The 25,590-nt window shown below is 35.2% G+C and overlaps 1 protein-coding gene across 1 annotated transcript; it reads right to left on the bottom strand.

The window, feature by feature from the left end:
- Positions 1-10,538: 10,538 nt before the first annotated feature.
- On the bottom strand, positions 10,539-13,315 carry LOC140985668 (zinc finger CCCH domain-containing protein 32-like). Its single transcript, XM_073453545.1, has 8 exons — positions 13,219-13,315; positions 12,944-13,089; positions 12,617-12,664; positions 12,342-12,461; positions 11,952-12,242; positions 11,524-11,829; positions 10,789-10,909; positions 10,539-10,718 (listed from the first exon to the last, which is right to left on the bottom strand). The coding sequence occupies exons 1-8, from the start codon at positions 13,283-13,285 to the stop codon at positions 10,714-10,716; spliced, it is 1,104 nt and encodes a 367-aa protein (XP_073309646.1). The 5' UTR covers positions 13,286-13,315; the 3' UTR covers positions 10,539-10,713.
- Positions 13,316-25,590: the final 12,275 nt, after the last annotated feature.

The raw sequence follows: 25,590 nt of genomic DNA, 5'->3' as shown, positions 1-25,590 counted from the left end.
TGGACGTAAAATTTCACATTTTTTTACTTTTCCTTAATTCCATTGACTCAACATGTCCCAAATAATTATTTAAGCCTACATGAATTTTAGCATATTTTTAATTAGCTTAAATCGAGGACTTTTAAATTAATCTTTAAATGTGACGTATTAATGCGTTTTAATCTCGAATTAAACCAAACCTTAATATAAAATTCCCAAATTCAAAAATTACACTTTTAATAATTATTTAAGCTTAAATATAATTTTTCATAATTTTATAAATTTTAAAACTAGGCGTTTCAATTAACTCGTTAATTAGCGTTTCGTGCGGCGATTAAATCCCGAATAAATCCAAAACTCGTTATTTTGATCCTAAATTTTAAATATAGCATTTTTAGTATTTATTCTACCCTTCCAAGTCATGAGCCACCCATGTGAACCCATGGATTCAATTTTTCCTATTAAATTCGAAATATTGACCCATTGTCGAACAACCCGAGCCATCTCCCAATTTACTCGAGCCACGCCCGAGCCACCTTGAGCCAAAACCTAGCAAACCCACCTAGGGACCCTACTGACCAATCCCAGCCCGTAAAACCAGCCCTGGCCCGCTCAATTTCCTACTGAATCTCGACCCAACATTCTGGATGTGTTCGTGTGTTTGTACCCTTGGTGTATTAGGTTCCCTTGTCAACTAGGACACCTCCAAGCCTTAACCACTTGACCCCTCATGAACCTAACCCTCCCTGGACCTCGTCTAGACCCTACCCAGACCAGCCCAAGCCCTGGACCCTAAGCCCAAAGCTTCTGAATCTGTAACACAACCTGTGCGCTAGCTGCTCACTCACGACTCCCTCTCGGTTCCATCTTCTCCTCGATCCAGCAGCGACCCATGCCTCTCCAGCCCCTACCCAAACCCTTGACCATCTCCCTTAGACCCTATCGGACCCATCTGGCTCGTCCCCAGGCCAGCCAAAAGCCCCTAACTTTCCCGACCAAAATCTGCGCGTGAATTGGGGGAGAGTCCCACTTCACGTGGACTCTTCCCCAGCCCATGGCTCGACCCCTATCCCTCCTAGGACTCTCCCTAGGACCTAACCATGACCATTAGGACCCAACCACCAGACCTGGTCGAGCCATCTTGCCCCATGCACAACCAACCGACCTTGCACCTTGAAAATCAACAAAACTTACGGCCCTTCTTGTCTAATCCCATCCTACGGTTCCGGCTTTGTCCTACTCTGTTGTAGCGTTTTGTGTGTGTTCGTATGACTCTAAAACTTGTGTGAATCGTGCCCCTTAACATCCTAAGACATGGCAGCCTCTTAATCAACATAATAATCATGCTTTTGGATGAAAAATCAAGAGTTCAACCCATGGGGATGCATAGTTGCAAAAATATAATGATGTGTGGCTTGTTTTTCATGCAAAACGATTTTAAATAATTACTATGGTGTGAATGATGAGTAAAAGGAAAATATGGCGTGCCTTTGCGTAATTTACGCACGAATAAACGTTGACGATTGCGAAGAACGGCGACGAAAAACCTTGGGTGAATTTTCCTTAAATTTTCGAAGCCTCCTTGATGAACTTTGTGTGTGAGCCGTGAGATTGCTTGGAAGAAAGAGTTTCTCATATTTGGGAAAAGTGGGCGTGGGATTTTTGGGGATTATGGGGTGGGTTTAATATATTATATAGTTAATTAAAATACTAATTAAGCTTAGGCCCAGTAGAAAAGTCATTTAGACTCATTAGTGCTTAATTAAAATATTTAAAAGATTTAAAAATAATTTTACTTAAATAAGTTTGTGAATTTATTAGCTGGGTTGTCAAAACGTTCTCACTTTTGTTGAAAATCCAACACCGATAAAATTAACGTCTCGGCGTATAAAATCACCTCAAAACCCCTTATTTTTAAAAATATGAAAAAGCATCACCCTTAATTCAAAAACAATTATTTAATAAAAATCATTTCTATTTTTCAGCCATCGGTCTCCGTTCCTCGATCGCAACTCGAATAACCTTTAAAAATACATTTTAATGAAACCATGTAGAAAATATATTTTAAACATGTCAAAATGCACAACATAATTAATTAATGCAATTAAAACAACTAATTAAAATACAAAGGAATTTAATAATTGCATGCATGTGGTTTGCGTGGACCTTTAAATTTTCGGGACGTTACAAGAAACCTTGGAAACAACTAGAGAATAGAATGGAATTCATGGCAGAAGATCGAATGTGGAAAATTCAATTACCACGAGTTCATTCTCGATATACATCCTAGTTGAGATGCTATATGAAAATATAAAGCAGAATACTTGACTGCTTAATTATATCGATTTACACCAGAAGGATGTAGAGTTTGAATCAAAATTATCCTTAGAAGATGTCAAGAGAATGATCAAAGATAAGTATAATGAAGATCCATTGACATGATAGGAAGGAACCAACTCAAAGCCACCCTTAAAATTAAGGAATGCAAGGAATATGAGTTTGTTTGAAGTAAGCCTATCCCAATGAGCATAATTGATCACAAAAATATGCAGATTATTATCAAGAAACATTTGGACCTTGGTGTTGGAAACTTAATTTCGGTTGTTTGACAAACTAAGTGTTTAATTGGACTAAACTGATCAAGTAACTGAACCACATAAATCAACTGACAGTTGCCTAACTAAAGATTAATGCGCAGTTTATTGAAGGCAACTGAAACCAGCTGAACTGAACCTACGAATTCAACTGACTGATCAGTTTCCAACTGATCAGTTGATATATTCAGTTATGAGCTTACCAGCGATTGCTTATCAGCTGATCATTCAGCTGAACATGTCATTAGTTGTAGAAAAGGACACACAACTGACAACAGTACAAGGCAGACGGCAACTCATAGTGGAACGCCGCAATTCAGAGATTACAGTGTACGAATTTAAGAGAAATTTTGACGTGGCAATCAACAGATATAAAGATTCAAATTATATTTAATGTTACCGTTGAAGAGAAGCCTATAAATAGGTGAGAAGGGCAGTTGAGAATAACACACACGTCTAATCGATCTATCTATTCTCTCAAGCTTGCTGTTACCCTGCTGAATTTATCGTTCTTATTCAAGAATAAAAAAGATCACACTTTATCATATTTATTTGTAGCATTTGAGGATACCTTTCGAGCTTACAAGCACAAACTGTCTTGTTGTTTATTTGATCTTTTATTAGGTAAGTTATGCTAAGAACAGTCAAAGAACTGTGAGATATTTCGTAAACTAAGAGTTTCAGTTTTGGCAGTGTCAAGTCCAAACTAGGGATGGAAACTTTCCCCATGGGTTTGGGGCCCCGTGGGGAAAACCCGAAACGGGGATATGGCTCATCGATTTTTTCAGGTTCAGGTTCGGGTTCAGATATTTTTTTAAATCCACGATGTTGTTCAGGATGGGTATGGTATTACTATCCCCATCCCCGAAATCCCCGAACCCGTCCCGAAATTAATATCAATAATAAAATAATAGTATTATTAGTATTAATAATATAATAATTATATTATTTTTTAAAATATTAATAGTAATATTATTGATATTGATATTATCTCTGATAATAATAGATAACAATAAGTTTTGGTTTGAAAAAATCTCCGAATCCGTCATCGTCTTGCCATATTAATATTTTTGAAACGAGAATGGGGGCGGGGATGGGAAGTTGATCCACGAAGTTTCGGGTTTGGGGATTCCTCGAACCCGAAAAAGAGGGGATGGGGGCGGGTATGGGCGTGGGGATGGAATTCAGGGATGTGGACGGGAATGGCAAACTCGCCTCCGCCCCGGCCCATTGCCATCCCTAGTCCAAACTGAAGTGGGTCTGTACATGTTTTGTATCGATCAAAGTCTTTTAGTGCATATCCTATCCTTGAGATAGAAGGGGTGACGTAGGAGCATTTGAAGTCTCCGAACATCCATAAATCTTTGTGTGTTCTTACTTCAGTTATTTATTCAATCTTTCAAACAGTTTACTTCCGCAACTATTATCAGTTAAACTGATTGTCATTGACCGAAGAGATTCCTAAGTTTCAGTTTGTCACAGAACTGACACTTCATTCGAAAAGATTGTAAAATCGTAAGTGTTTATTCAACCCCCCTTCTAAATACTTTCCAACCAATCAACTGATCCTGACACTTGGTTTAATCAAATAAGGAATATCATCATACACCAGTCCAAGTTTCCTAACAAGAAGAAATCATGGTGAAATCAAGAGAAACAAACTTGGGTTACTAAATAATTATCAAGAAATCAATAAAATTCTGGAGTTTGGTGGGTATTTCATACATAGTAAAGATCATTTAATTAACTGTATACGCAACACAAAAATATTCTTTGAATTTGATTATAAGTCTTGATTTTATCAGATTCGGATGAAAGAAAAAACCAAGAAATTCACAGCTTTTTCCACATTGTAAGGTTTTTATGTTGGAGAAGTATTACCAATGGGTTTGGTGTTATCACTTTGATTGTTGCACTCCCAAGAGCAGGTTGTCCACAAGTAGTATAATTCGGTGAGTCCGATATCGTATCCACATGGAAGCTAAGGTAATTACAAGTTAACTACAATGTCTTTTTGTTTTGTTTTTGTTTCTTTTTAATTTTAATTGTTTGAATCTTTAATGAGTAAATTTTAATTGTTCAAATTTTAATTTAAGTAGTTGAGATTAAAGGATCCACTCTTGTTATTTTAATAAAGTTATCATTAACGAACAATATTGAAATCCACTTAATAAAATGGTTCCAATATATTAAATAATCATATTTATATTATGTTATAAATTATTATCTTATAAGTATATAATATATACCAAAACTTATAAATGTGGTCAAGTATTTATTGTGCTATATATATTTGTAAACAATAAATCAAGGTTCCCACTTTAAATGGTTGGTAAAACCAAACAAACATTTAAATGGTACCAATAAATTAATACTATGATATATTCATATATAATAAATCAAGGAATCCAAGTTAAATGATTGGTAAAACCAAACTAACATTTAAATGGTTCCAAAAATTTAGTGTAACATATAGTAACAATAAATCAAAACTCCCACTTATAAGTAGGGTATAAAATGCTTAAAGAAATAAATATAACATAAATAATATATAATGATTAAATAATATAAAACATAGATTCTTACCTTTTAATAACCTTATTATCATGCCAAGAGTTTCACCTTATCATCTCAACTTTAGGAAGTTAGCTATTCATTATTCAAAGTGTAAAACTTTGAATATGAAATTAACATGCTAATTGTATTTAAATGAAGAAATAAAAGAAAAATATAGAGAGAAATATTATGAACTCAAAGGTTTGTTAATAGAATGAGGGATATTTCAATACATTACAATGCACCCCTATTTATAGCCAAATTTGGAAAGACAACCACAAATAAAATATTATTTTTTTACACATAAGTCTTCATTGGTGTTCCAAGATATTATATTATATTACACATCACTTTTGAAAATCATCTTCTCCGAATTTGTTTCTTCACATAAAAAAAAACATATGGATAATTGAGTTTTCTAGTTGTGGTATTTTTTTCAAACCATTTGACCAAGTAATTTGAGAGATATGATCAAAATACTAGAGCATGGTAAAACTGTCACTTCTTTGGTAACTTTATTTATTGCTTAATTTGATCCCAATTGTGAGAGGATTTTTATCTCATGCTTGTCAACAATATTGTAGATATTATAATCAACTTTCTACAGGTCTAAGAATCATCTTAATCCCATTTGCAACGCCAAGTTTATTCTTGTTTTATCGAACCTGTAAAAAATAGTAAAAACTTGTAATTACACAACAACTTATATTTTATACAATTTATTATAAAACATATAATATTTAAACATTTAATAAAACAAAAACTATATAATTATATTATAAAACATTTAATTAATATTCAATTTTTATTTTTATCATTTGCCTAATGCACTCTAAATATTTTAAAGAAAGATATATAATCTATTTAAAGATTATTTTAATTTTATGTTTGTTTATATTGATGATGTTTTAATAGCATCTAAAAATATGAGCAAACATATTGAACATTTAGAGATTTTATATAAAGTTTGTAAAAAGAAGGATTAATCCTATCTGAAAAGAAGTCAGTCATTGCGACAAGGAAGATTCTTCCTTGTAGCAAAAATAGATGAGTCGAGAATAATTCTGCAAGAAAATAAAGTGGAAAAGGTACAGAATTTTCCAGATGAACTAAAATAGAATAAACAACTTCAAAATTGCTTAAGAGTTGTTAACTTTGCTGGAATGTTAATTAAGAACCTAGAAAGCATAGACATGTCAAGACGGGCTGGTGGAGCGGGTCAGCCCACCACCGCCGCAACCCGCCATTAGGCGGGGCGGGGTGGGCCAACCCGCCATTTTAACGGGCCTCTAAATGGCTAACCCAGCCCAACCCATCTTGGGCTGCGGGCTAGGCGGACCGACCCGCTTATTTTTAACCCGTTTATTTTTTTAAGAAAAAAACTAAACAATATCGCAATAAACATAGAAGAAAAATATATTTCAGTCAAATAATTTCATAAAATACTTAAAAACATTGAAATAAGAAATTAAGAAAGTATCAACATAATACATAAAAAGTAAAGTACTTAAACCAAATATGAAAATTGAGACATGGAAGAGAACAGAAAGTCGAGGAAAGAGACGGTTGTAAATTTTAGAAAATATTATGTGTTCGACAATATACATAATTATCAAACCTCCGCTGAGTCCACAAAATTTCACTACAATTCGTCGGACTTCAAACGAAACTGCTTTTGGGTTCACAAACAACTGTTAGACTTAAAAATTATTATAAGATTCATGAATAAAATTTACAGAAATTTCTTCCCTTTAAGATTCATGAATAAAATTTACAGAGATTCAGATTTTACCAGAGTGAGTGATGGAGGCGAGGCCAAGGAGAAAAATAAGAAAGAAATAAGATAAGAGAGTGATGGAGGCGCATGAGACTTATTCCAATGTTTATATAAAACTTAAAACTTAAAAATATAAAAATATATAAAATTCTATCCTAATTTGGCGGGCCAACCCGCCCCCGTTTGGGCTCGACCCATCTTGGCCCTCAACCCAAACGGGCTCAGCCCATTTGGCCCGCCTCCAAACGGGCTGCTATTTTATCAACCCAATCCGCTTAATTTTTATAGCGGGGCGGACCGGCCCGACGGGCCTGACCCAATTTGACAAGTCTAGAAAAGCACATGAAAGTGTTCAGTCTATTACTGAAAAAATATGCAAGATTTTATGCACAGAATAACACACAGAGGGACTTAGGAGATTTACAAAAAAAATTCCAATAGTTATTCCTCAAGATGAAAGTGATCGGGTATTATATACAGATGTCACTGATAATTGGTGAGCAGTGGTTCGTATAAAGCTAACACTAGATGGAGAACAACAATGCATGTATTGCAACGTACTATTCTCAAATATAGAAGTAATACAATGGCATATCAACGAAAATGAATTTTATGTAGTAAAAACGGATTTTGAAAAATGAAAATTATTTTTACTTGTAAAGAAAATTACCTTAAATGTTAATAATATAGATATAAAAATCTTTCTTGAAAATTATAATTAAATCTAAACTCGAGAAGGCTAGATTATTAAGATGACATGCTTTATGTCAAAATTATAGTTTTGATATTGTCATTATTAAATCTCATGAAAATATTCGTGCAAATTTTTTAATAAGATATGGACAGCGCTAATGTTGATTTCATCATGAAAATGCAGAAGTATTTGAGGGAACACCTTGAAATGCTTCAAACCGAATTCAACAAGCTTACCCTAAATGCAAGAGTTGCGGGTAGGCTAAAGCAAGTTGATAAGAACAATGTCTCTGATCGAATAACAGGTTATTTACGGGCTTATACTCAGCTATGATCTGTATTGAAAAAGCCGATCCTTCAAGCTATTAAGAAACCGCTGACTTCTCAAAAGTAGAGTTTTCGAGTACATGACTCTAAACTTGGAACACGAGATTCAAGTACCCCTAGCACAAGTGCTAAGTCGGGATCATCTTTAGATGAATCATCCCAAAAAATTGAAGCTCTGGATCCTTATCTCGAGCCTTCAAAGCAAATATTCACCTCGGAAATTGAAGAGAGAAAGATCAACCTTAGACCTCAAACTGACAAGGAAAACTCTAAGGTGGGTAATAATGAACTTATAATTTCTCTATTTCAGGTATATCAACAAATCTGAAAAAAATTAAAAACAAGTGTAGGTATTAACCCAACCACAATTGAAGTTGATATAGCAGGAAAATATCATAAGATATGGATGAAACAAAATTTATATCGTAAGAAGATCAAGACATGGTATGAATTTGTGTCTCTTGCATTGGTTTATACTAAATCATCTAGCTTCCCAGAAATTTCAGTACTACTTACGTGGATTCAAGAAACTGTTCATGAAACATGGACAAACAATGATTATTTGTCCAGGGGGATATTCTAGAGCTCTACTTTTTTAGCACAATACAAAAACCAGTCGGGAAGGGCTCTCACGAAGCATTTCACTTCATCAAGCTGAGGAGAACATACATTAACGTACAAAAATTCATCAAGAATCCTCCAGAGAATGAACCACCACTTGTCTCATCACTCACTGAAAGACGACATTTCCACTAGACGATATATTGTTTATGGATATGTCTAATAAATATGGACAAAGTCAACTTTTATTTAAGTTTTATCAAAATTCTGTAAATGGATCTTTTCTGTTAAACATCAAGATAGGAAAAAATGCAAGTTTTGATGAAGACATATTTGAAAAGAAAATAAATCTTATGTGAAGCAGCAAACTGCAAGGGAGCAAAGAAATTCGTCGAAAATTCTGCAACATGTCATATATTGGGAGATGATCAGAAAACATCTGCCAGAGTGCTCTAACCAGAAAGAACCAGAGATAAATTTTTTCGACCAGGATCTGACCGGAAACATAATGCAGAAACAAGGCCAAATGGTGAAGGACCGCACAAATCATGTTTTCCCAAGATACCATACAAAAGTAAAAGATTCCTAGACCAAGGTAAGAAAAACATGTGATCCAACCAACCCACTAAAGAAGGATGTGTCACTCAACCAACACAAAAGGATGAACCACTAACTAGTGTTAAATGTTGTTGAATGAATCTACTTCAAGAACCATATTTTGTGACTGCGTGGTTATTCTGTGAGGAGCACTATGTAAAACATGGTGGATATGACCCGAAGAAACTCTGTTCAAAAAGATAAAATATTTAATTCATTATACGAACACATGATAGACCATAAAAAGATATTTGATATATAGGATGGAAACCTTGCGTAGGCTTATGCCTTTGGACATGTTCGATAGGTGCAACAATGTCACGTAATCAGATCTATATGTAAAAAAGAGAAAAGTAAATAAAAATACAAAACTTGGGTAAAATGGGAATAATGCTGAATAAGGAAATTTTAAACAAAAAGAACTAAATTAGGACACTGAAAAGAAAAAAGACTAAATTGAAAATTGCCAAAACATCAAATACCAAATCAGAAAATACCCCGCATAAGGCCCTCATACATTTGATAAAAAAAATTACTTTTGAGGAGAGAAGAAGGGAAGATAGATGTGAAATGTCTTGTCTTACTTAATAAAACTAGGTCTCGATTCGTCAGAATAATTTTTTAAATAAACTTTTTACAACTAGATTTTGAATCATATCTTAAATTTGAGATATTGATATCAAATAAGCTATAAACTATCGATGGTTATATAATAATTTTTCAGAAAACTATTATATAAACATTAGTCTCATGAATATCAGAAATTAATAAGTTTTTAAAATCACAAATATAACTAGGACAATTTAGTAGAATATTATTATATTTTATTTTATTTTATTTTTCTTGAAATTTAAACGTAGTTGAATTCCATGTCAAACTTTACTAATTGAATCTAAAAGCTTTGGTGTTGTGTAGTCGAAATGCAACAAACAATGTGAAGATTGTTGCCTTCACGAGTGCTTTCTTTAATTGATTCTAGAGGTACTTATACCCATATTATATGGTGAATTTTGTTAGAATGGTCAATATAATATTAATTAGTAAAACAAGGCACTCGCTATTTTTATAAATATATATAATCAATTTTTTTAATATCAATTCATTAAACATGATATAAATATTCACGAACACAATCATTTTTATGTAATTAAATTTATATTCATTTAATCAAAAAATATATTTTTTAAATAATAAAGGATTAATTTATCAATTAATTAATACCTCTATAAATTAATAAAATTTTATTGTCCCAAATTTATTAATTAATAGATGTTTTTATGCATGTCTGTTTATCCGATTATCAACCAAAACCTAAAAGCAGAACTAGATTCATGATAAAAATAGATATGATTTATTATAGTTGTGTATAATTTTTTATTTACAAATTAAAAAACTGAAAATTTTAATATGATTTATTGTAGTTATGGGTATACTTTTTTTTAAATAATAAATTAAAAAAAAACTTAAAATTACAACAACCCAATATATTGTTGTTCAAACAAGTTTTACGCAAATCCGAGACTAAATACAGCAAATGAGTGCATTCATCATCTTTTTCTTCAGGTTTTATTATATTAACTCTTGAATGGAAGAGTCGAAAAATGAACCGCTGGAAACGTGCGTTTGTATTTATCCTGCGGTGATCAAAATGAATAATTAGTTGGTATAAGGTGGAAATACTAACGAGCGTTTACGGAGGAGTACCTGGTATTTCAGAATAAGAAGAAGACGGGCTGTATTTTACGGTTGGTGGATGATCGAATTTGCATGTACGCCCGAACTTGCAGTGTCCGTTCTGCATATAAAAACTGCAGGCCTGCATCCCCTGTTTATCCCAAATCACGAGAATCAACTACCAATTGGTTGAGCAGAAGAATTGTTTTATGACCACCTTCACTTTGCATTATCTAGCAATTCCCAGGTTGTGGTTTTTTGATTCAATCATTTGAATTTTAAATCTTGAATTTTTTTTTATATATTTCCATTAGGTTGCCCAAGAAAAACAAAACAAGAAAGAATCATAAAATTGCCACCTTTGTCCAGTTAAAATCAGGATCCAGCCAATCGTGACTCATTCAGACACAAATGCAAAATTCATGCCACTAGAAGCAAAGACCAGTCCATCCATGCCTTAAAAACTGAAAAGCTAAATTCCCACTCCGTTCATAAATAAAAAAATGTTCACAGTACCAAACAAACCATGACAAAAACTAATAATTATTAAAATGTTCCCTGGGATTAGCCCCTCCAAAGCAGCTAGGTGTGAAACTAAAGAAGGCACAAATTAGGAGTTCTTTACTCCAAAAAAAAAAAGGAGGATACAGGCACAATCACATATGCACAAACAGACGTATACATTAACAGATAACTAGCAACAGCAATCACGGTCCTTCGTGTTACTCAAATCAACCATGGTTGTATAAAAGGGGCCAAACTTACCGGGCGTAGAGGAAGCCCCATGGGGCTTAGAGCACAATTAGTCTTTGACAAGAGCCAGTCCGGCGGATGGTTATACCTACAAGATGATCCATATTTACAATCCCCAGTTTTCATGTAGTAATTGCAGTCGGGCTGTCCAGGTCTCTCTGGAAACTGAAGTTCCTTAGTTACGTTGCTCGAAGAAGGTAACCGGGGATAAGCTCCTCTAATGGCAGGTGCAGAGGAACCTAGCTGTGACATCTCGTACATAGAAGTTGCTCGCACTGAGGGTTGGGCACCAGGTGATGGTGTGGGGCTTACTGCACCCTGGACCAGCAAAACCGTCTACGTGTGAGCATCACTTGATAAGGATAAACAACTTATATTATAATTATAAGATCATAGACTTTATAAGTTCTTCATGTGTAGTAAAACAAAGAAGAAGCTACCGAGTATGGATTCCAATTTGAAATGGGAACCACTCCAGGGTGAAGCAGCATGGGACCATAAGCACCAGCAACGTAAGAACCAGGCACTAGAGGGGGCCTAGCAACCCTATAGCTGGTCGATGAGCTATCGTACTGCTCAGGAGAAACAGAAGAAAGAGACTGCACATTCGCATAAAATGAACGTGCAGATGCAGGCACAGCTGAACCAGCTGGTTGAGGATGATCGAATTTACATGTAGTACCAAATTTGCATTGCCCCGATTTCAAATAGTAGGAGCACTCTTTCTCCCCCTGTTACGAGGAGAACTGACAAGATCCTTAGAAATAAAATTACACAAACTTTCATGTATATTATATATACATGCATATCCATCCACAAAGAATTATTACCGGTCGTAATGGATATCCATAAATATTTAGAGGTACATTGGTCAATGATCCACCCGCATTTTTGGGGTGGTTAAACTTGCAGGATGCACCAAATTTACAGGCCCCTGTTCTTAAATAATACTGCACATTTTACTGGAACATATCAGTAAAGTATGAAAAATGCAATGAATATCGCAGTCATCCACATTAACCAGATCATTAAACAATCCAAACACAATATAAAAATTTACATAAGCTTAGCTCAATCAATCGCTCAAAAACAGACAGTGGAGTACCTGACATGCTTGCTCCCCTACTCGCTCCGGATACTCTCCAACTCCAAACTGTTCAAAAATTAATTAATCAGATTAAAGAATTTACAGTGACCTTCTAAATCATCAGTAAACTATATACTAAAATCAATAGATCAAAAGCAAAACACCCTTCCGCTTCACTGGACCAAGAACGAGGTTAACGATATTTGAAATTTGTTTTCAAGAGCTCAGCAAAACGGGAAACACCCATTTAAAGACAGCACATCAAAAACCCTGAATCAACGCAAGAACCACCGACAAAAAATTAACAAAAGTAAAAACCACAGAGTTCTATGATCAGGGGCGTACATCGCTGCCGCGATCCCGGGGGTGATGAAACCGGCACTTGGCACCGTACCCACACGACCCGGTCCGCATATAATACGCACAGTCGGGCTGACCCGGTCTATCCGGGTACACTTCTCTCTCCCACAAATTCAAACTCCGCATTGATTCTACATTGGTAAAGAAAAGGTAACCACGTGATCAAGAAATCCTTCTATCACAACCGAAAACCCTAGAAAAATCCACATTCCAAGTAAAAGAAACACAAGAAAGAAACCCGAAATCTGGACACAACCCACCTCTCACACCAGTTTCTTGACCCCACTCCCCCTGCGGCTGACCCGACTGCGACCCGTACAGCTCCATTCCTGGTCTTTCAACTCCGCACAACCAAAAGGCCNATTGTGCGTCTGCTAAATTGGAATAATTCTAAATCTTTTTTATAATTAATCTGAAATCATTATCATCCGACAAATTACTTAAATTTCGTGACGACTGTTTCGTTGAATTATATATTTTAAGATTGTGTTTGGGAGGCCCAAATCCGAAGCTCCTGACTGTGAAAATGAATTGGGCTGATTTAATTTGAAATCCCAGCCTGAGAATTCACCTTCGATCTTACCTCTTCTTCGCATACGCCGCAGGCTGCTTCGAACACAAGCACACCTCTCACTCCTCTTCTTTGTATCAATCTTGCACAGGTTCAATTTGAAACTTTTTTTGCTAATTTATTTTCGTGTCTCTTTGAGTGTGGGTTTAGTTAAATACTTCGGTATTGATTTTACCTACGAACGTTCAGGTATTTTTTGAGAAAGTACGGTTCTGCAATAGAATCAGGTTATGGCCTCACCTCATTAATTTTTTTTTAGCGATCCATGACTGAATTTTGTATGTTTTAATGCATTTTTTTTTTACCGGAATGCTTAATTAACTACTATTGAAATTTCTCTAACTCGATTTTCTTTAAAATATACTAGAAATTTTTTTCTTAAATCATTAGACCGAAACACACACACACACACACACACACACACACACACACACACACACACACACACACACACACACACACACATATATATATATATATATTGCACCATTAAAATAAACACACCATCTATTTTACTCAAAACTCAGTAACTACAATAAAAATCATAAAATCATAACCATCCAACCAAATCTAAAAGTAACATTTTTCAAAAAATATCATAAATGTCTTAAATCGTTCCGAAAACCACTCGTACTTCCAAAAGTCATGAAAATATTTAAAGTAAGCTAAAATCAATAGCTGCGCAGAAAAACTAGCTAAAGGAGCAAAAGTACTCGAGTTAGTGCACCAACAGTTCAGTTAGTTCAATCATCTAACCATCTTGTCTCAACAGAAATATCCTCACCTGCATCATTCACATCTAGTGAGTCTAATGACTCAGCAAACCTTAACTGTTATAAGAAATAATACGTATACATCCACATACAACTGTGAAAAATACTTTTAATAAAATAGATTTATCATGAACATGCATAAAATAAACCTTTATTTTCATCATATATTTTTCCTTTCATCATATACATGTACATATACATTTCTTTGGGGGTGAAATCCGTTCATTAATTATGACAATCCTTTAATCTTTCGGTCGATTGATCAATCTCAGCTGTAAGCATGGCATCAAGCGGTGGGGCAAAAGTAACCACTTTTCCGTTCTGTGTCTTGGCCTATAGTTGGCAGGGACACCAGCAACCACTTTTTCGTTACTGGTCCTTGGCCTATGGAAATTCGGTATTTGGTTCCCACGGGGCTTTGTCCCGTAAACTGGTTCCACTGGGGCTTTGTCCCTCACGAATCCCCATTTCCTTACCGTCACAATTAAGTCGCTTCATTCAAAACATTCTTCGGCATTTCCACCATTTTATAAAATATATGCATAAATATCATTTTCTTTTAAACCAAGCATGTAACACGTCATTTAACATTTATCAATTTCCATCATAAAATCCCATAACCTTTAAAAATAAAAATTATAACATTCATTACAACATTCAGTACACTGCCATGACACTAACATTTTGCAGGTGTAAAATGAACGTTTTGCCTTTGAAACCTTAGTTTTACCATTTTACCCCTGGACCTTAAAACTTCGGCCTGAATCCATCCAAACTTACTATAACATCTTAAAACACATCCATGAACATTTCTTAGATGTAAACTTAAGCACCTTGACTAAATTCGTAATTTGTTTTAAAACTTGAACCGAAGTCTCGTTTTAACCCGAATCAACCCGAAACTTTACCAAAATTTCACCATAGCTTACTAACACCTAGCCAACCCCGTTTCAACCCAATTCAAGCCATTTAGAACCTCGAAAACACCTAGCAACCTATTGAATTTATCTGCACCTCTCGAACCAAACCCTAACCTCAACCAAGCTTCCTCTCCTTCGATCCTAGCCCCTAACAAACGAGACCAGACCCTGACCAACCATCTTAGGACCATAATCGAACCCCTTAGGACCCCTCTAGACCAAGCCTAGTGAGCCATGCATGCGGACGTGCATAGTTCGAACGAAACCCTCACGCGCATGGCTGGGTAATGTCCTGGCCATGCGTCTACCCATCCTCAACCGACCAGACCCCATATGGACCATTTTTGAAATATCCACTACTTATTTTTCTTTAAAATATACTAGAATTTTTTTATTACCTACCCCTTCGGCCGAAATACCATACATATATGTATAAATATATTTGCTATTAAAATACCAACCAACCTATTATTTAAAATCCAAAATATCGCAATCCAAAACATGAAATCGTAAACGTTAACCAAACCTAAAACTATCATTTTTCAAAATAAAGCATAAACATCTTAATCTCTCAAAATCTCTCAAAAGCATGAAGTCATCAATTATTTAAAGTAACTTAAATCATAAACGTAATTTTTGCGGAAATCTAGTTACGGTCCTCGGGTTGTGTGCACCTTCATTCCAGCCAGTTCAACCATCAAGTCCTCCATCAATATCATGCTCATCTGCATCGATCACACCTAGTGAGTCTATTAACTCAGCAAACATTAATCATGATAGCAAGTAATACATATTTCACAAGCAACATTGAAAGATGCTTTTAATAAAATATCTTTTCATTAACATAAACTTTAAACATTATTCCTTTCATCATATACTTTTCTTTTTTTTTTTCCCGTCATATACGTATACGTTACCCTTTTTGTTAAATTCATATCCTTAAATGTGACTTTCATATCAGCTGTAGGTCGATGGATCCATCTACGTATAACCACGGTACCCGTGGCGGGGACATCAGCGACACTCTCATCAGTCAACTGGGCCTTGGTCTTGCGTATCATAGTATAATCGTATTAGTCGTAATTAATTCACCTCCTTCAACCTTTCATATTTTCATCACTTATAAAAATTCATGCATATAAAAATTATTTTTTTTTAAACTAAATATGCAACATGTCTTTTAACATTAACGTTTCATCATAAAAATACATAAACATTTGAAATAAACATTTTAACATTTATTATAGCATTCAAGATACTGCCAGCACATCTAACATTATTCAGGTGTGAAATGACCGTTTTGCCCCTGAAACCATAACGTTCCCAATTTATCCTTAGACCATACAACGATGATCCAAATCCATTCAAACTTAACATATCACCTTAAAATACATTCATAAATATTTATTAGACGTAAACTTATGCTCATTAACTAATTTCTCAATTCGTTTTTAAAACTTTGATGTACATCCCGGTTTTAACACGAATTAACTCGAAACTTAACCAAATCATACCAAACTTGAACCATAGCTTATTCACACAGAATCATACCATATAAAACCCATATCAAGCCAATTACAACCCTTGTACACACCTAGAACAGTTGCTGAAATTTCTGCCCTATCTTATTTGAGCCCTAGCTGAACCACCCCATGCAACCTTCGACTCTAGCCCTTAGCCAACCCGTCCAGACCCTAACCAACCCCCATAGGACCATGACCGACCCCTAGGAACCCTACTGGACAGAACCTAACCAGCCTAGAAGCCGCAACCTCTCAACCCGTCGCCCATAAGCCATACGTGACCATGCCCTTCGCTCCCAGCCCCTAGCCCTTGAACCAGCACACGTGCAGCCACCCTAGGACCATATTAGAGCCCTTTTAGGTCTCCTGAACACACCCTAACAGCAGCTAAGTGTCGTGCTTCTCAAGGACTCCTAGCCGAAAACCTAACTCCCATATAAACCAATTTTTCGTTCAACCTTGTTACCCCCCATGTCCAGCCCTTGTGCAACCTTGTCTAGGCCCTTAAACCCTCTGAAATTCATCTCTTCTCATAGCCATATGATGGCTGCCCCTTTGTGCATCATTAACAAGAGTTTTAAAAGAAGAAAACACTAGTTTTGTGTATGTATATCCATAAAAACGAAAAAACAGGAAGTGCATCATATTTTTCATCCAAGGATAATTAAATACACATAATATGGTGTGAAAAATGTTTGAAGGAAGATAAAGGCGTGTCTTTGCGTTTATTACGCACGAAAAAACGTCTTGTGATGCGAGGGATGTTGACGAGAGAAGGACCTTGCTGAAATTTCTCTTCCAATTTCCGTGAGTTGCTTCTCAAAAATCGTATGATGTGTGTTTGTCTTGGCTGATGGAGAGTCCTAGTGTGTGTTTGTGTGATGTGTGCGTGAGTTGTGTGTTTAGGTTAGGGTTTGTTGGCTTTAAGTTTGATATAAATCACATGATGCAAGCTTAGGTCCATTAACCTAGTATAGTAGGCCCATTAGGACCATTAGATAATATTTAAAATATTTTATTTAGGTTGATTTTCGAAAATAATAACCGAGCCTCCAAAAAGTTCCTATTTTCGTCAAAAATTGATTACCGATTGAAAATACGACTCGGCCTGTAAAAACACCTCAAAACCCTCATTTTCGAAATTAATACATGAAATATACCATATATTAAATAATTAAAAATAATTATTTAATAAAAATATTTTCTCTTATATGGTTCCCGGTCCCCGTTCCTCGATCGCGTCTCGAATATGGTTTAAAACACAATTTTATGCATTCTAAAAATATATTCAAATAAACATGAAATCATGACTTAAACATGTATTATTGCAATTAAAATAAATTAATTAAAATACATAAGAAATTTGATAACTAGCATGCACGTGGTTCATGTTGACCTTTACAATCTATCTCCCTTAAATTGAATTTCGTCCCCGAAATTCGCTTATCTTCGATAATAAAAAAGTTTAGAATCTTAATTATAGTATCCCAGTAATCCACTTTTTCGATGCGTCATTCTGATAAAATAAGTTTTAGGTTGTCCTTATGTCTCCTCAATCCTAATTAAATTTGCCTTCAAAATCTTCTTTTGCGAATCGAGTCTTAAAACGACCTATGGTGACTTAGTTCTATTTTACTGTAACCTCGAATTTCAACTTTTCTCACAATTCTCAGTATTAGAAATGAAGGTCCAAACTTATCGTATCTTACTTTCCTCATACTATACCCAAGATATTCATCAACCTATTATATTTCAACATTAAAATCCCAAAAGCATCATTTCTTAAATTTATCGAACTCAAGGTATGCTAAGGCTTTAAATCCAAATATTAGCATTTAAACAGTTCAACTTAAGAGATCTTAGCACCAAAATTTACTAATCGACTTCTATCTTGGGTAATACACTTAATAGTTAATCCTTATCTCAACCCCGTAATAATATTAGATTTTTGAATCGAATATTTATCTTACGGCACCAAACTAACGTAACTTAACTATTTACAAGTACATCCCAAAAATAAAATTGCTGCAAATCTTAAATTTCACCCAAAATTTTCATAAAAACAAATATTTCATAAACTTGTAATTCAAACTTACACAACCCAAATAGTCTTAGATAACATAATTCCAACACACATATCCACTTAATCCCAAGTTTCTTAATGACTTTCGAAAATTCCTCAATTGCCTTTATTTCTTATAAAGTATAACATCTAAATTTTTATGAGTATATTATATATATTTACTTTCAATTATCACGATATTACTAGAAGACTTCGATCTATACAATGATTTGTACAAACCCACTCGGATTAGGACTTACTCTACTGTCTAACTGAACTCCTAGTGTAAACTGAAGGCAGCACCTTCCAGCCAACACTTGTTTAACGTCTGTGTGCGAAAGACTACATACACAAGTTTATTGTCTTTGTGCAAGACTCACTCAACTATTCAATAAGCTCAACTATCAGATAAATGTGAGTGATTGTGTGTGCCTGTATGATAACTGAACAATGAATACCACACGAAGGTGTTCTCACACACTGAGAAAAATAGAGCTTCTATACTAAGCTGATAACACGTTGAAGTGTTCCCTCACAACAAAGCTGATTGCTTCTCTCTTTAAGATGATAAGACTTTTAAGTGTGCCCTCTCTTCTTCACACACACTTGTTCTATGTGTTGGTCTTCACTGATCTTCTATTTATAGGAAGAGAACTGATCGTATAGTGAGACTCAATAATTTTTTCCATTGGAGCTTGAAATTGTTCCTTGAGATTCGTGTCTTGACTTTTCCGACAGCCATTTTGGAACATTTTGTCTTTAAGTATTGCTGCAACGTCCATTATTGTACCTTGATCGTACAATTGCTTTTGTGTCCTTGTGCGTAGCTGGAATCCACTTGGATAAGTTTGTCTTAATCTGAAGTCGTCTTCAGTTGGGCTGGTGAAATCAGTTGACTCGTCAGTTGAACCGATTTCACTCTTTCAGTTGAATTAGTCAGTTGGCATCTTCATAAGTTGAGCACTTCATCAGCTGGCCGGGCTTCTGAAGGTGGTTCAGCTGGACAATCAGTTGAACTCTTCTTTGATATATCAGTTGAGTTGATTCAGTTTGGGCAATCAATTAGCACTTTCAGTTTGCTTCTCGAAAGCTTCAGTTTTGGCTCGGTAACTGATCAGTTCGAAGTCTGATCAGTTTCAGCTTCCTGCGCACTTATATAAAGTTATTAGAAACAAAATAACAAGTTTTGTTAAACTCAAAATCAAAATTGCGAACATGAGTTGTTCCAACACTAACCATCAATCATATCCAACTTTCAAAATTTTTTTTTAACTCTAACAAAGATATAATTCTAACTCTTTATATCATGACTAAAACTTATGATACATGTAAATCAAACCTAAAGTTCCCGAAAATATGTTAACTTAATGTCTAATCTTATAACTTAACTAATTGATCACTTTACCTTAAATAGTCATCATTCCAAAATTTTAATTTGCCACAAATTATTTTACTAACACTTAGATTTTCAAGCCCAATATTGATTCATTCTACAATGCCTTTGATTATCATTCCTTATAACATAAACTAAGATATCTCAAGGTTCTAAATATCTCAAATTATACATTTTTATACTTCTAAAGACCAACGCAGTCTTTGAATCATTATTCCTTATATGTAATTCTCGAAAAGTAACTCAATTAGTAACCACAAATCATCAGTATTTTCTTAGATAATTTATATGTCCCAAAATCATTCATAATCTTCATGATTAACTTATGACCCAAAGAGTAGAACACGAGTACTAAAACCCAAAAATCAATATAGTCAAATCATTTTCAACTTTTCCTAACTCACATTAACCAAATTCTTAAAGATGTCCAATTCCACTACATGGCCAGCATGCATGAAAATCATATAATTTCTTGTTTTGTATCTTGACATGCATAAAAATTCTAAAGCATCTAATCTTTAAACATAAAAAAAATCATGCAACCATGCAAGTTTTAATCATAAAAATCATTTATCATCCAAACTTGAATAAAAATGCCATTTAACTTCAAAAAGTGTTTAAACATATAGCTTAAAAAATGTATAAACCATGTAAACATGCAGGTGATAGCATTAAAAAAAATTTAAAACATTTAAACTTACAGACTTGAGGCTTGACGAATGAGCTTTTCGGAACTGACGGTGGCACAACCTTTGCAAAAACATTACTCTGATACCAACTGAAACGTTCACTACTCGTTTTTCTTTAAAATATACTAGAATTTTTTTTCTTACCTACCCCTTCAGCCGAAATACCATACATATATGTATAAATATTTTTGCTATTAAAATACCAACCAACCTATTATTTAAATTCAAAAGATCGCAATCCAAAACATGAAATCATAAACGTCAACCAAACCTAAAAATAGCAATTTTCAAAATAAAGCATAAACATCTTAATCTCTCAAAATCTTGAAGTCATAAAATATTTAAAGTAATTGTTTTAATTGCATGAATTAATTATGTTGTGCATATTTGCATGTTTAAAACATATTTTTCTACATGATTGCATTAAATGTGATTTTTAAAGGTTATTCAAGTTGGGATCGAGGAACGGAGACCGAAGGCTGAAAAAAAAAATAGAAAATATTTTTATTAAATAGTTGTTTTTAATTATTTAAAATATGAGTGTTGCTTTTTCATATTTTTGAAAATATGGGGTTTTGAGGTGATTTTATACGCCGGGACGTAAATTTTATCGGTGTTGGTTTTTCAACAAAAATACGAACGTTTTGGCAACCCGGCTAATAAATTAACAAAGTTTATTAATCAAAATTATTTTAAATATTTTAATTAAGTACTAATGGATTTATTGGGCCTAATTAACCTTGTTAGTGGGCCTAAGCTACCATTAGCCTTTTAATTAGTATTTAAGGTGCAATTTACCCCTTTATTTTACAAAAAAACTGACGCCCCACTTTGCCACAACAAATCAAACTCTTCCTTTGCACTCCAAATTACACGGCACACACATCATGTTTTGAAGAGAAAGTGTTCAAAAATTCAAGGGGAAAAGCATCAAGAAAATTCAAGCCGTCGTCTCCTCGTCGTCGTTCTTCGGTTCGTCAACGTTTTCGTGCGTTTAAAACGCAAAGGCACGCCATATTCTCCTTTTTCTCATCATCACACCATATTATGTTTTTATGCATCAGAAAATATGGAAAACAAGTGACACTTTGTGTATTTTCGTTTTTGTGTGTCTCATGAAATTTTCAAGCAAAGTTTTGATTCCCAAATCATGTTTTTGTATTGTAAAAGGGCTGCCATGATTTAAGGTATTATCACACACTGTTTTACATAAGTTTAGACTCCTAAAACACACTAAAAACGTTTCAAATCAAAAAGAGAACAAAGCTGGACCCAAGTGCTACGTTGTGGAGGCTGTGTGTTCGGATAATGGGAAAAGTGATGCATGGCTTGGCGTTGGCTGGACCATGCTGAGCTAGGGTCATGTGTAGGTCAGGGGAAGAGTCCTAGCCACACTAGGACTCGAGACCAGGGGCTGGGGAGGAGTCCTAGCAACCTGAGAGCTTCAAGGGTAGCGCAGGTTTGCTGTGGTACAGGAAGAAAGAGGCTCGGCCAGGAGGCTTTGGGCTGGGCTAGGCTAGGTCCTTAGGGTCCTAATAGGGTGCACAAGGGTCTGGGTAGGGGCTGATGCAGCCTGGTTGGTTGCTGGTCGTGTGGGAACATGAGGGAAGCATGGCAGCTGTGCTACGCGTGAGGATGCTGTCATGGGCAATTCTTCGGGCGTGAGTTCAAGGGCTAGGGCTGGTCTGGGCGTGGTCCATGGTGGTTAGGGTCAGGTTGGGTCGGGGCTTAACCAGCTGGAGGTATCCTAGTTGGCTAGGAGTCTTGGTGATAGGTAGTAGTCTCAACCACACACACGCACAGAATTGGGACGAGTTTCCAGGAGGTTTTTGAGCAGGCCAGGGCTGGTATTTCGGGCTGGGCTTGGTCAGTAGGGTCCCTAGGTGGGTTGGCTAGGTTTTGGCTCAAGGTGGCTTGGGCGTGGCTCGAGTAAATTAGGAGATGGCTCGGTGTGTTCGATAAGGTGTCTATTTCAAAAATTCAAAGGCTAAAAATGAACCCATGGGTCCACAGGGGTGGCTCATGACTTGGAAGGGTAGAATAAATCTTAAAAATGTTATGTTAAAAATTTGGGATCAAAATAACGAGTTTTGGATTTATTCGGGATTTAATCGCCGCACGAAACGCTAATTAACGAGTTAATTGAAAAGTCTAGTTTTATGCATTATAAAATTATGAAAAATTAGGTTTAAGCTTAAATAATTATTATAAGTCTAATTTTTGAATTTGAGAATTTTATATTAAAGTTTGGTTTAATTCGGGATTAAAACGCATTAATACGTCATATTTAAAGATTAATTTAAAAGTCCTCGATTTAGGCTAAATAAAAATATGAGAAAATTCATGTAAGCTTAAATAATTATTTGGGACATGTTAGAGTCATGAAATCAAGAAAAAAGTCAAAATCGAAAAATGTCGAGTCCAGGGGTACAACGGTCTTTTTACACCTAAAAAATTTATAGAGGTCATGGCAGTGCCCTAAATGCTATTTTTATGATATCATGATTATTTTTAAATGTTCATGCTTTAATTATGATTTTTAAATGTCCATGAGATTTTTATGATTTAAAGAAGAAATTTAAAAGACATGTTGCATGCTTGGTTTCAAAAACAAAATGTTATGTTATGCATGATTTTTTTTATAAAGTGATGAGAATATAAATGTTGAAGGAAGTGAAGTAATTGTGACTAATTCGATAATGTTGGAGATGTCGTGAGGGTTATGGTCCCAGTGGGAGCCCGACGATCGTATTTTCATCATTACGAATATGTGGTAACGGTTATGTGGTAACGGTAAGAATGAGAATATCGTGAGGGGAAAAGGCCCCAGAGGGAACCCATTTATGGGAAAAGGCCCCCGAGGGAACCCCGACGATCGTATTTCTATTCGATCATGATAGGCCAAGGCCCAGTTGACCGGTGAGAGTGTTGCTGGTGTCCCCCGCCGCCCAGTACTGTGGTTTTATGTAGATGGATCCATCGATCATGTCATGTCATGTCAAGAAAATCACAATTAACGATCTGAATTCAACAAAGGAAAAGGAAAATGTTTATGATCATGATAAAAGGTTTTATGTCATGTTTTGAGGAAAAGGAAAAGGTTAAGGTTTATGCTATGCATGTCATGAAAATGTTTATATTTAAAGTTGATACATCATTATGAAAATGTTTTTATACATCATAAAAAGGTTTACGAAAATGTTCATGTTTGAAGTTTATGCATCTTCATGAAAACGATATTTTAAGTACAAGTATTTTTCACGGTTGCGTGTGGTTTTATACGTATTACTTGTTATCAAGAATATGACGTGTTGAGTCTTTAGACTCACTAGGTGTGATTGATGCAGGTGATTATGATAATGATGTTTATGGAGGTCTTGATGGTTGATCTGACTGGACTGAAGGTGCACATAACCCGAGGACCGACGCTAGTTTTCCGCACTAGTTATTATTTATGATTTTAAGTTATGTTAAGAATATTTTTATGACTTTTATTTATTTATGAGTGGCTTTTGAGAGGTAATAGTATGGGCTATACTTTTCAAATGTTATTTATAGATTTAGTAAAATGTTAGTAGGTTGAATTATTTTAAAAATGAGGTCAAAAATATTTTATGGTTCGGCCGAATGCTAAGTGAGGTTTGAAAAAAAAAATTCTAGTACTTTTTAAGAAAACGAATAGCAGACGTTTCATCTACTCTATAGTTGTCGCAAGTAAGGACCAATTCAACTGCAAAGCTTCGGTGACGAAATTCCGCCACTTTGACGTGAAATTATTCATAATGCATATAGCAGTGAACGTTTTATCTTTTACGCGAGTCCATAATTTATAGACCCTTAGATGCAACCATCCTAGGACCTAGATCAAACCCTTAGGACCCCTCCTGGACCAGCCTACTCAGCCATGCACAAGGACGTGCACGCTTCGTTCGGATCCCTCACGCTCATGGCTAGATCGGATAATAGCTGTGCGCCTCCCATTCCTGGACCATCCAGCCATCTGTGGACCACCATGGCTCACGGCTAAGATCCTCACAAGCCCAGCCCTTAGCCCGGTAGACACCCCGCACGGCCCTCTTCCTTTTTCCCTGGAAACCACATGCCCTAGCTATCCTTAATCCCAATTATCTTGCAGCCTTAGCCTCCCACGTTCTAGCCTTGAATCGTGCTTTTATGGACTCTTAAACATGTGGAAAACATTCCTCCAAGTGCCACTACCATGGCAGCCCCTTTGTGCATCATTAGGAAGAGTTTTAAAAAAATAAAACTCTAGTTTTATGTATGTATAGCCATAAAAACGAAAATAAAAGTAGTGCATCATATTCTTCATGCAAACATAATTAAATACACATAATATGATGTGAAAGATGTTTGAAGAAAAATTAAAGTGTGCCTTTGCATATATTACACACGAAAATCAACTTGTGATGCGAGGGACAGCGGCGAGATTGGGGAATAAGATTGCTGAATGTTTCTTAAAACTTGCTTGAATTCCTCTCAAAATTTTCGTGTGGTGTGTGATGATGGGAAAGTCCTAGTTTTCTAGGTGATGAGGCGTAAGTTTGAAGGAAATAAAAGACTTGAAAACCTTGATTATTTGATATAAAATACATGGTGCAAGCTTAGGCACATTAGATAATATTTAAAATATTTTGTTTAGGAAAGTTTGTGAAAATATTAGCCGAATTCTCAAAAAGTCTC

The sequence above is a fragment of the Primulina huaijiensis genome, chromosome 10, assembly GCF_012295235.1.
Source record: "Primulina huaijiensis isolate GDHJ02 chromosome 10, ASM1229523v2, whole genome shotgun sequence".
Lineage (NCBI taxonomy): Eukaryota > Viridiplantae > Streptophyta > Magnoliopsida > Lamiales > Gesneriaceae > Primulina > Primulina huaijiensis.
Note: the sequence above shows the minus strand (reverse complement) of the source record. Positions and strands in the feature narration are given on the sequence as shown.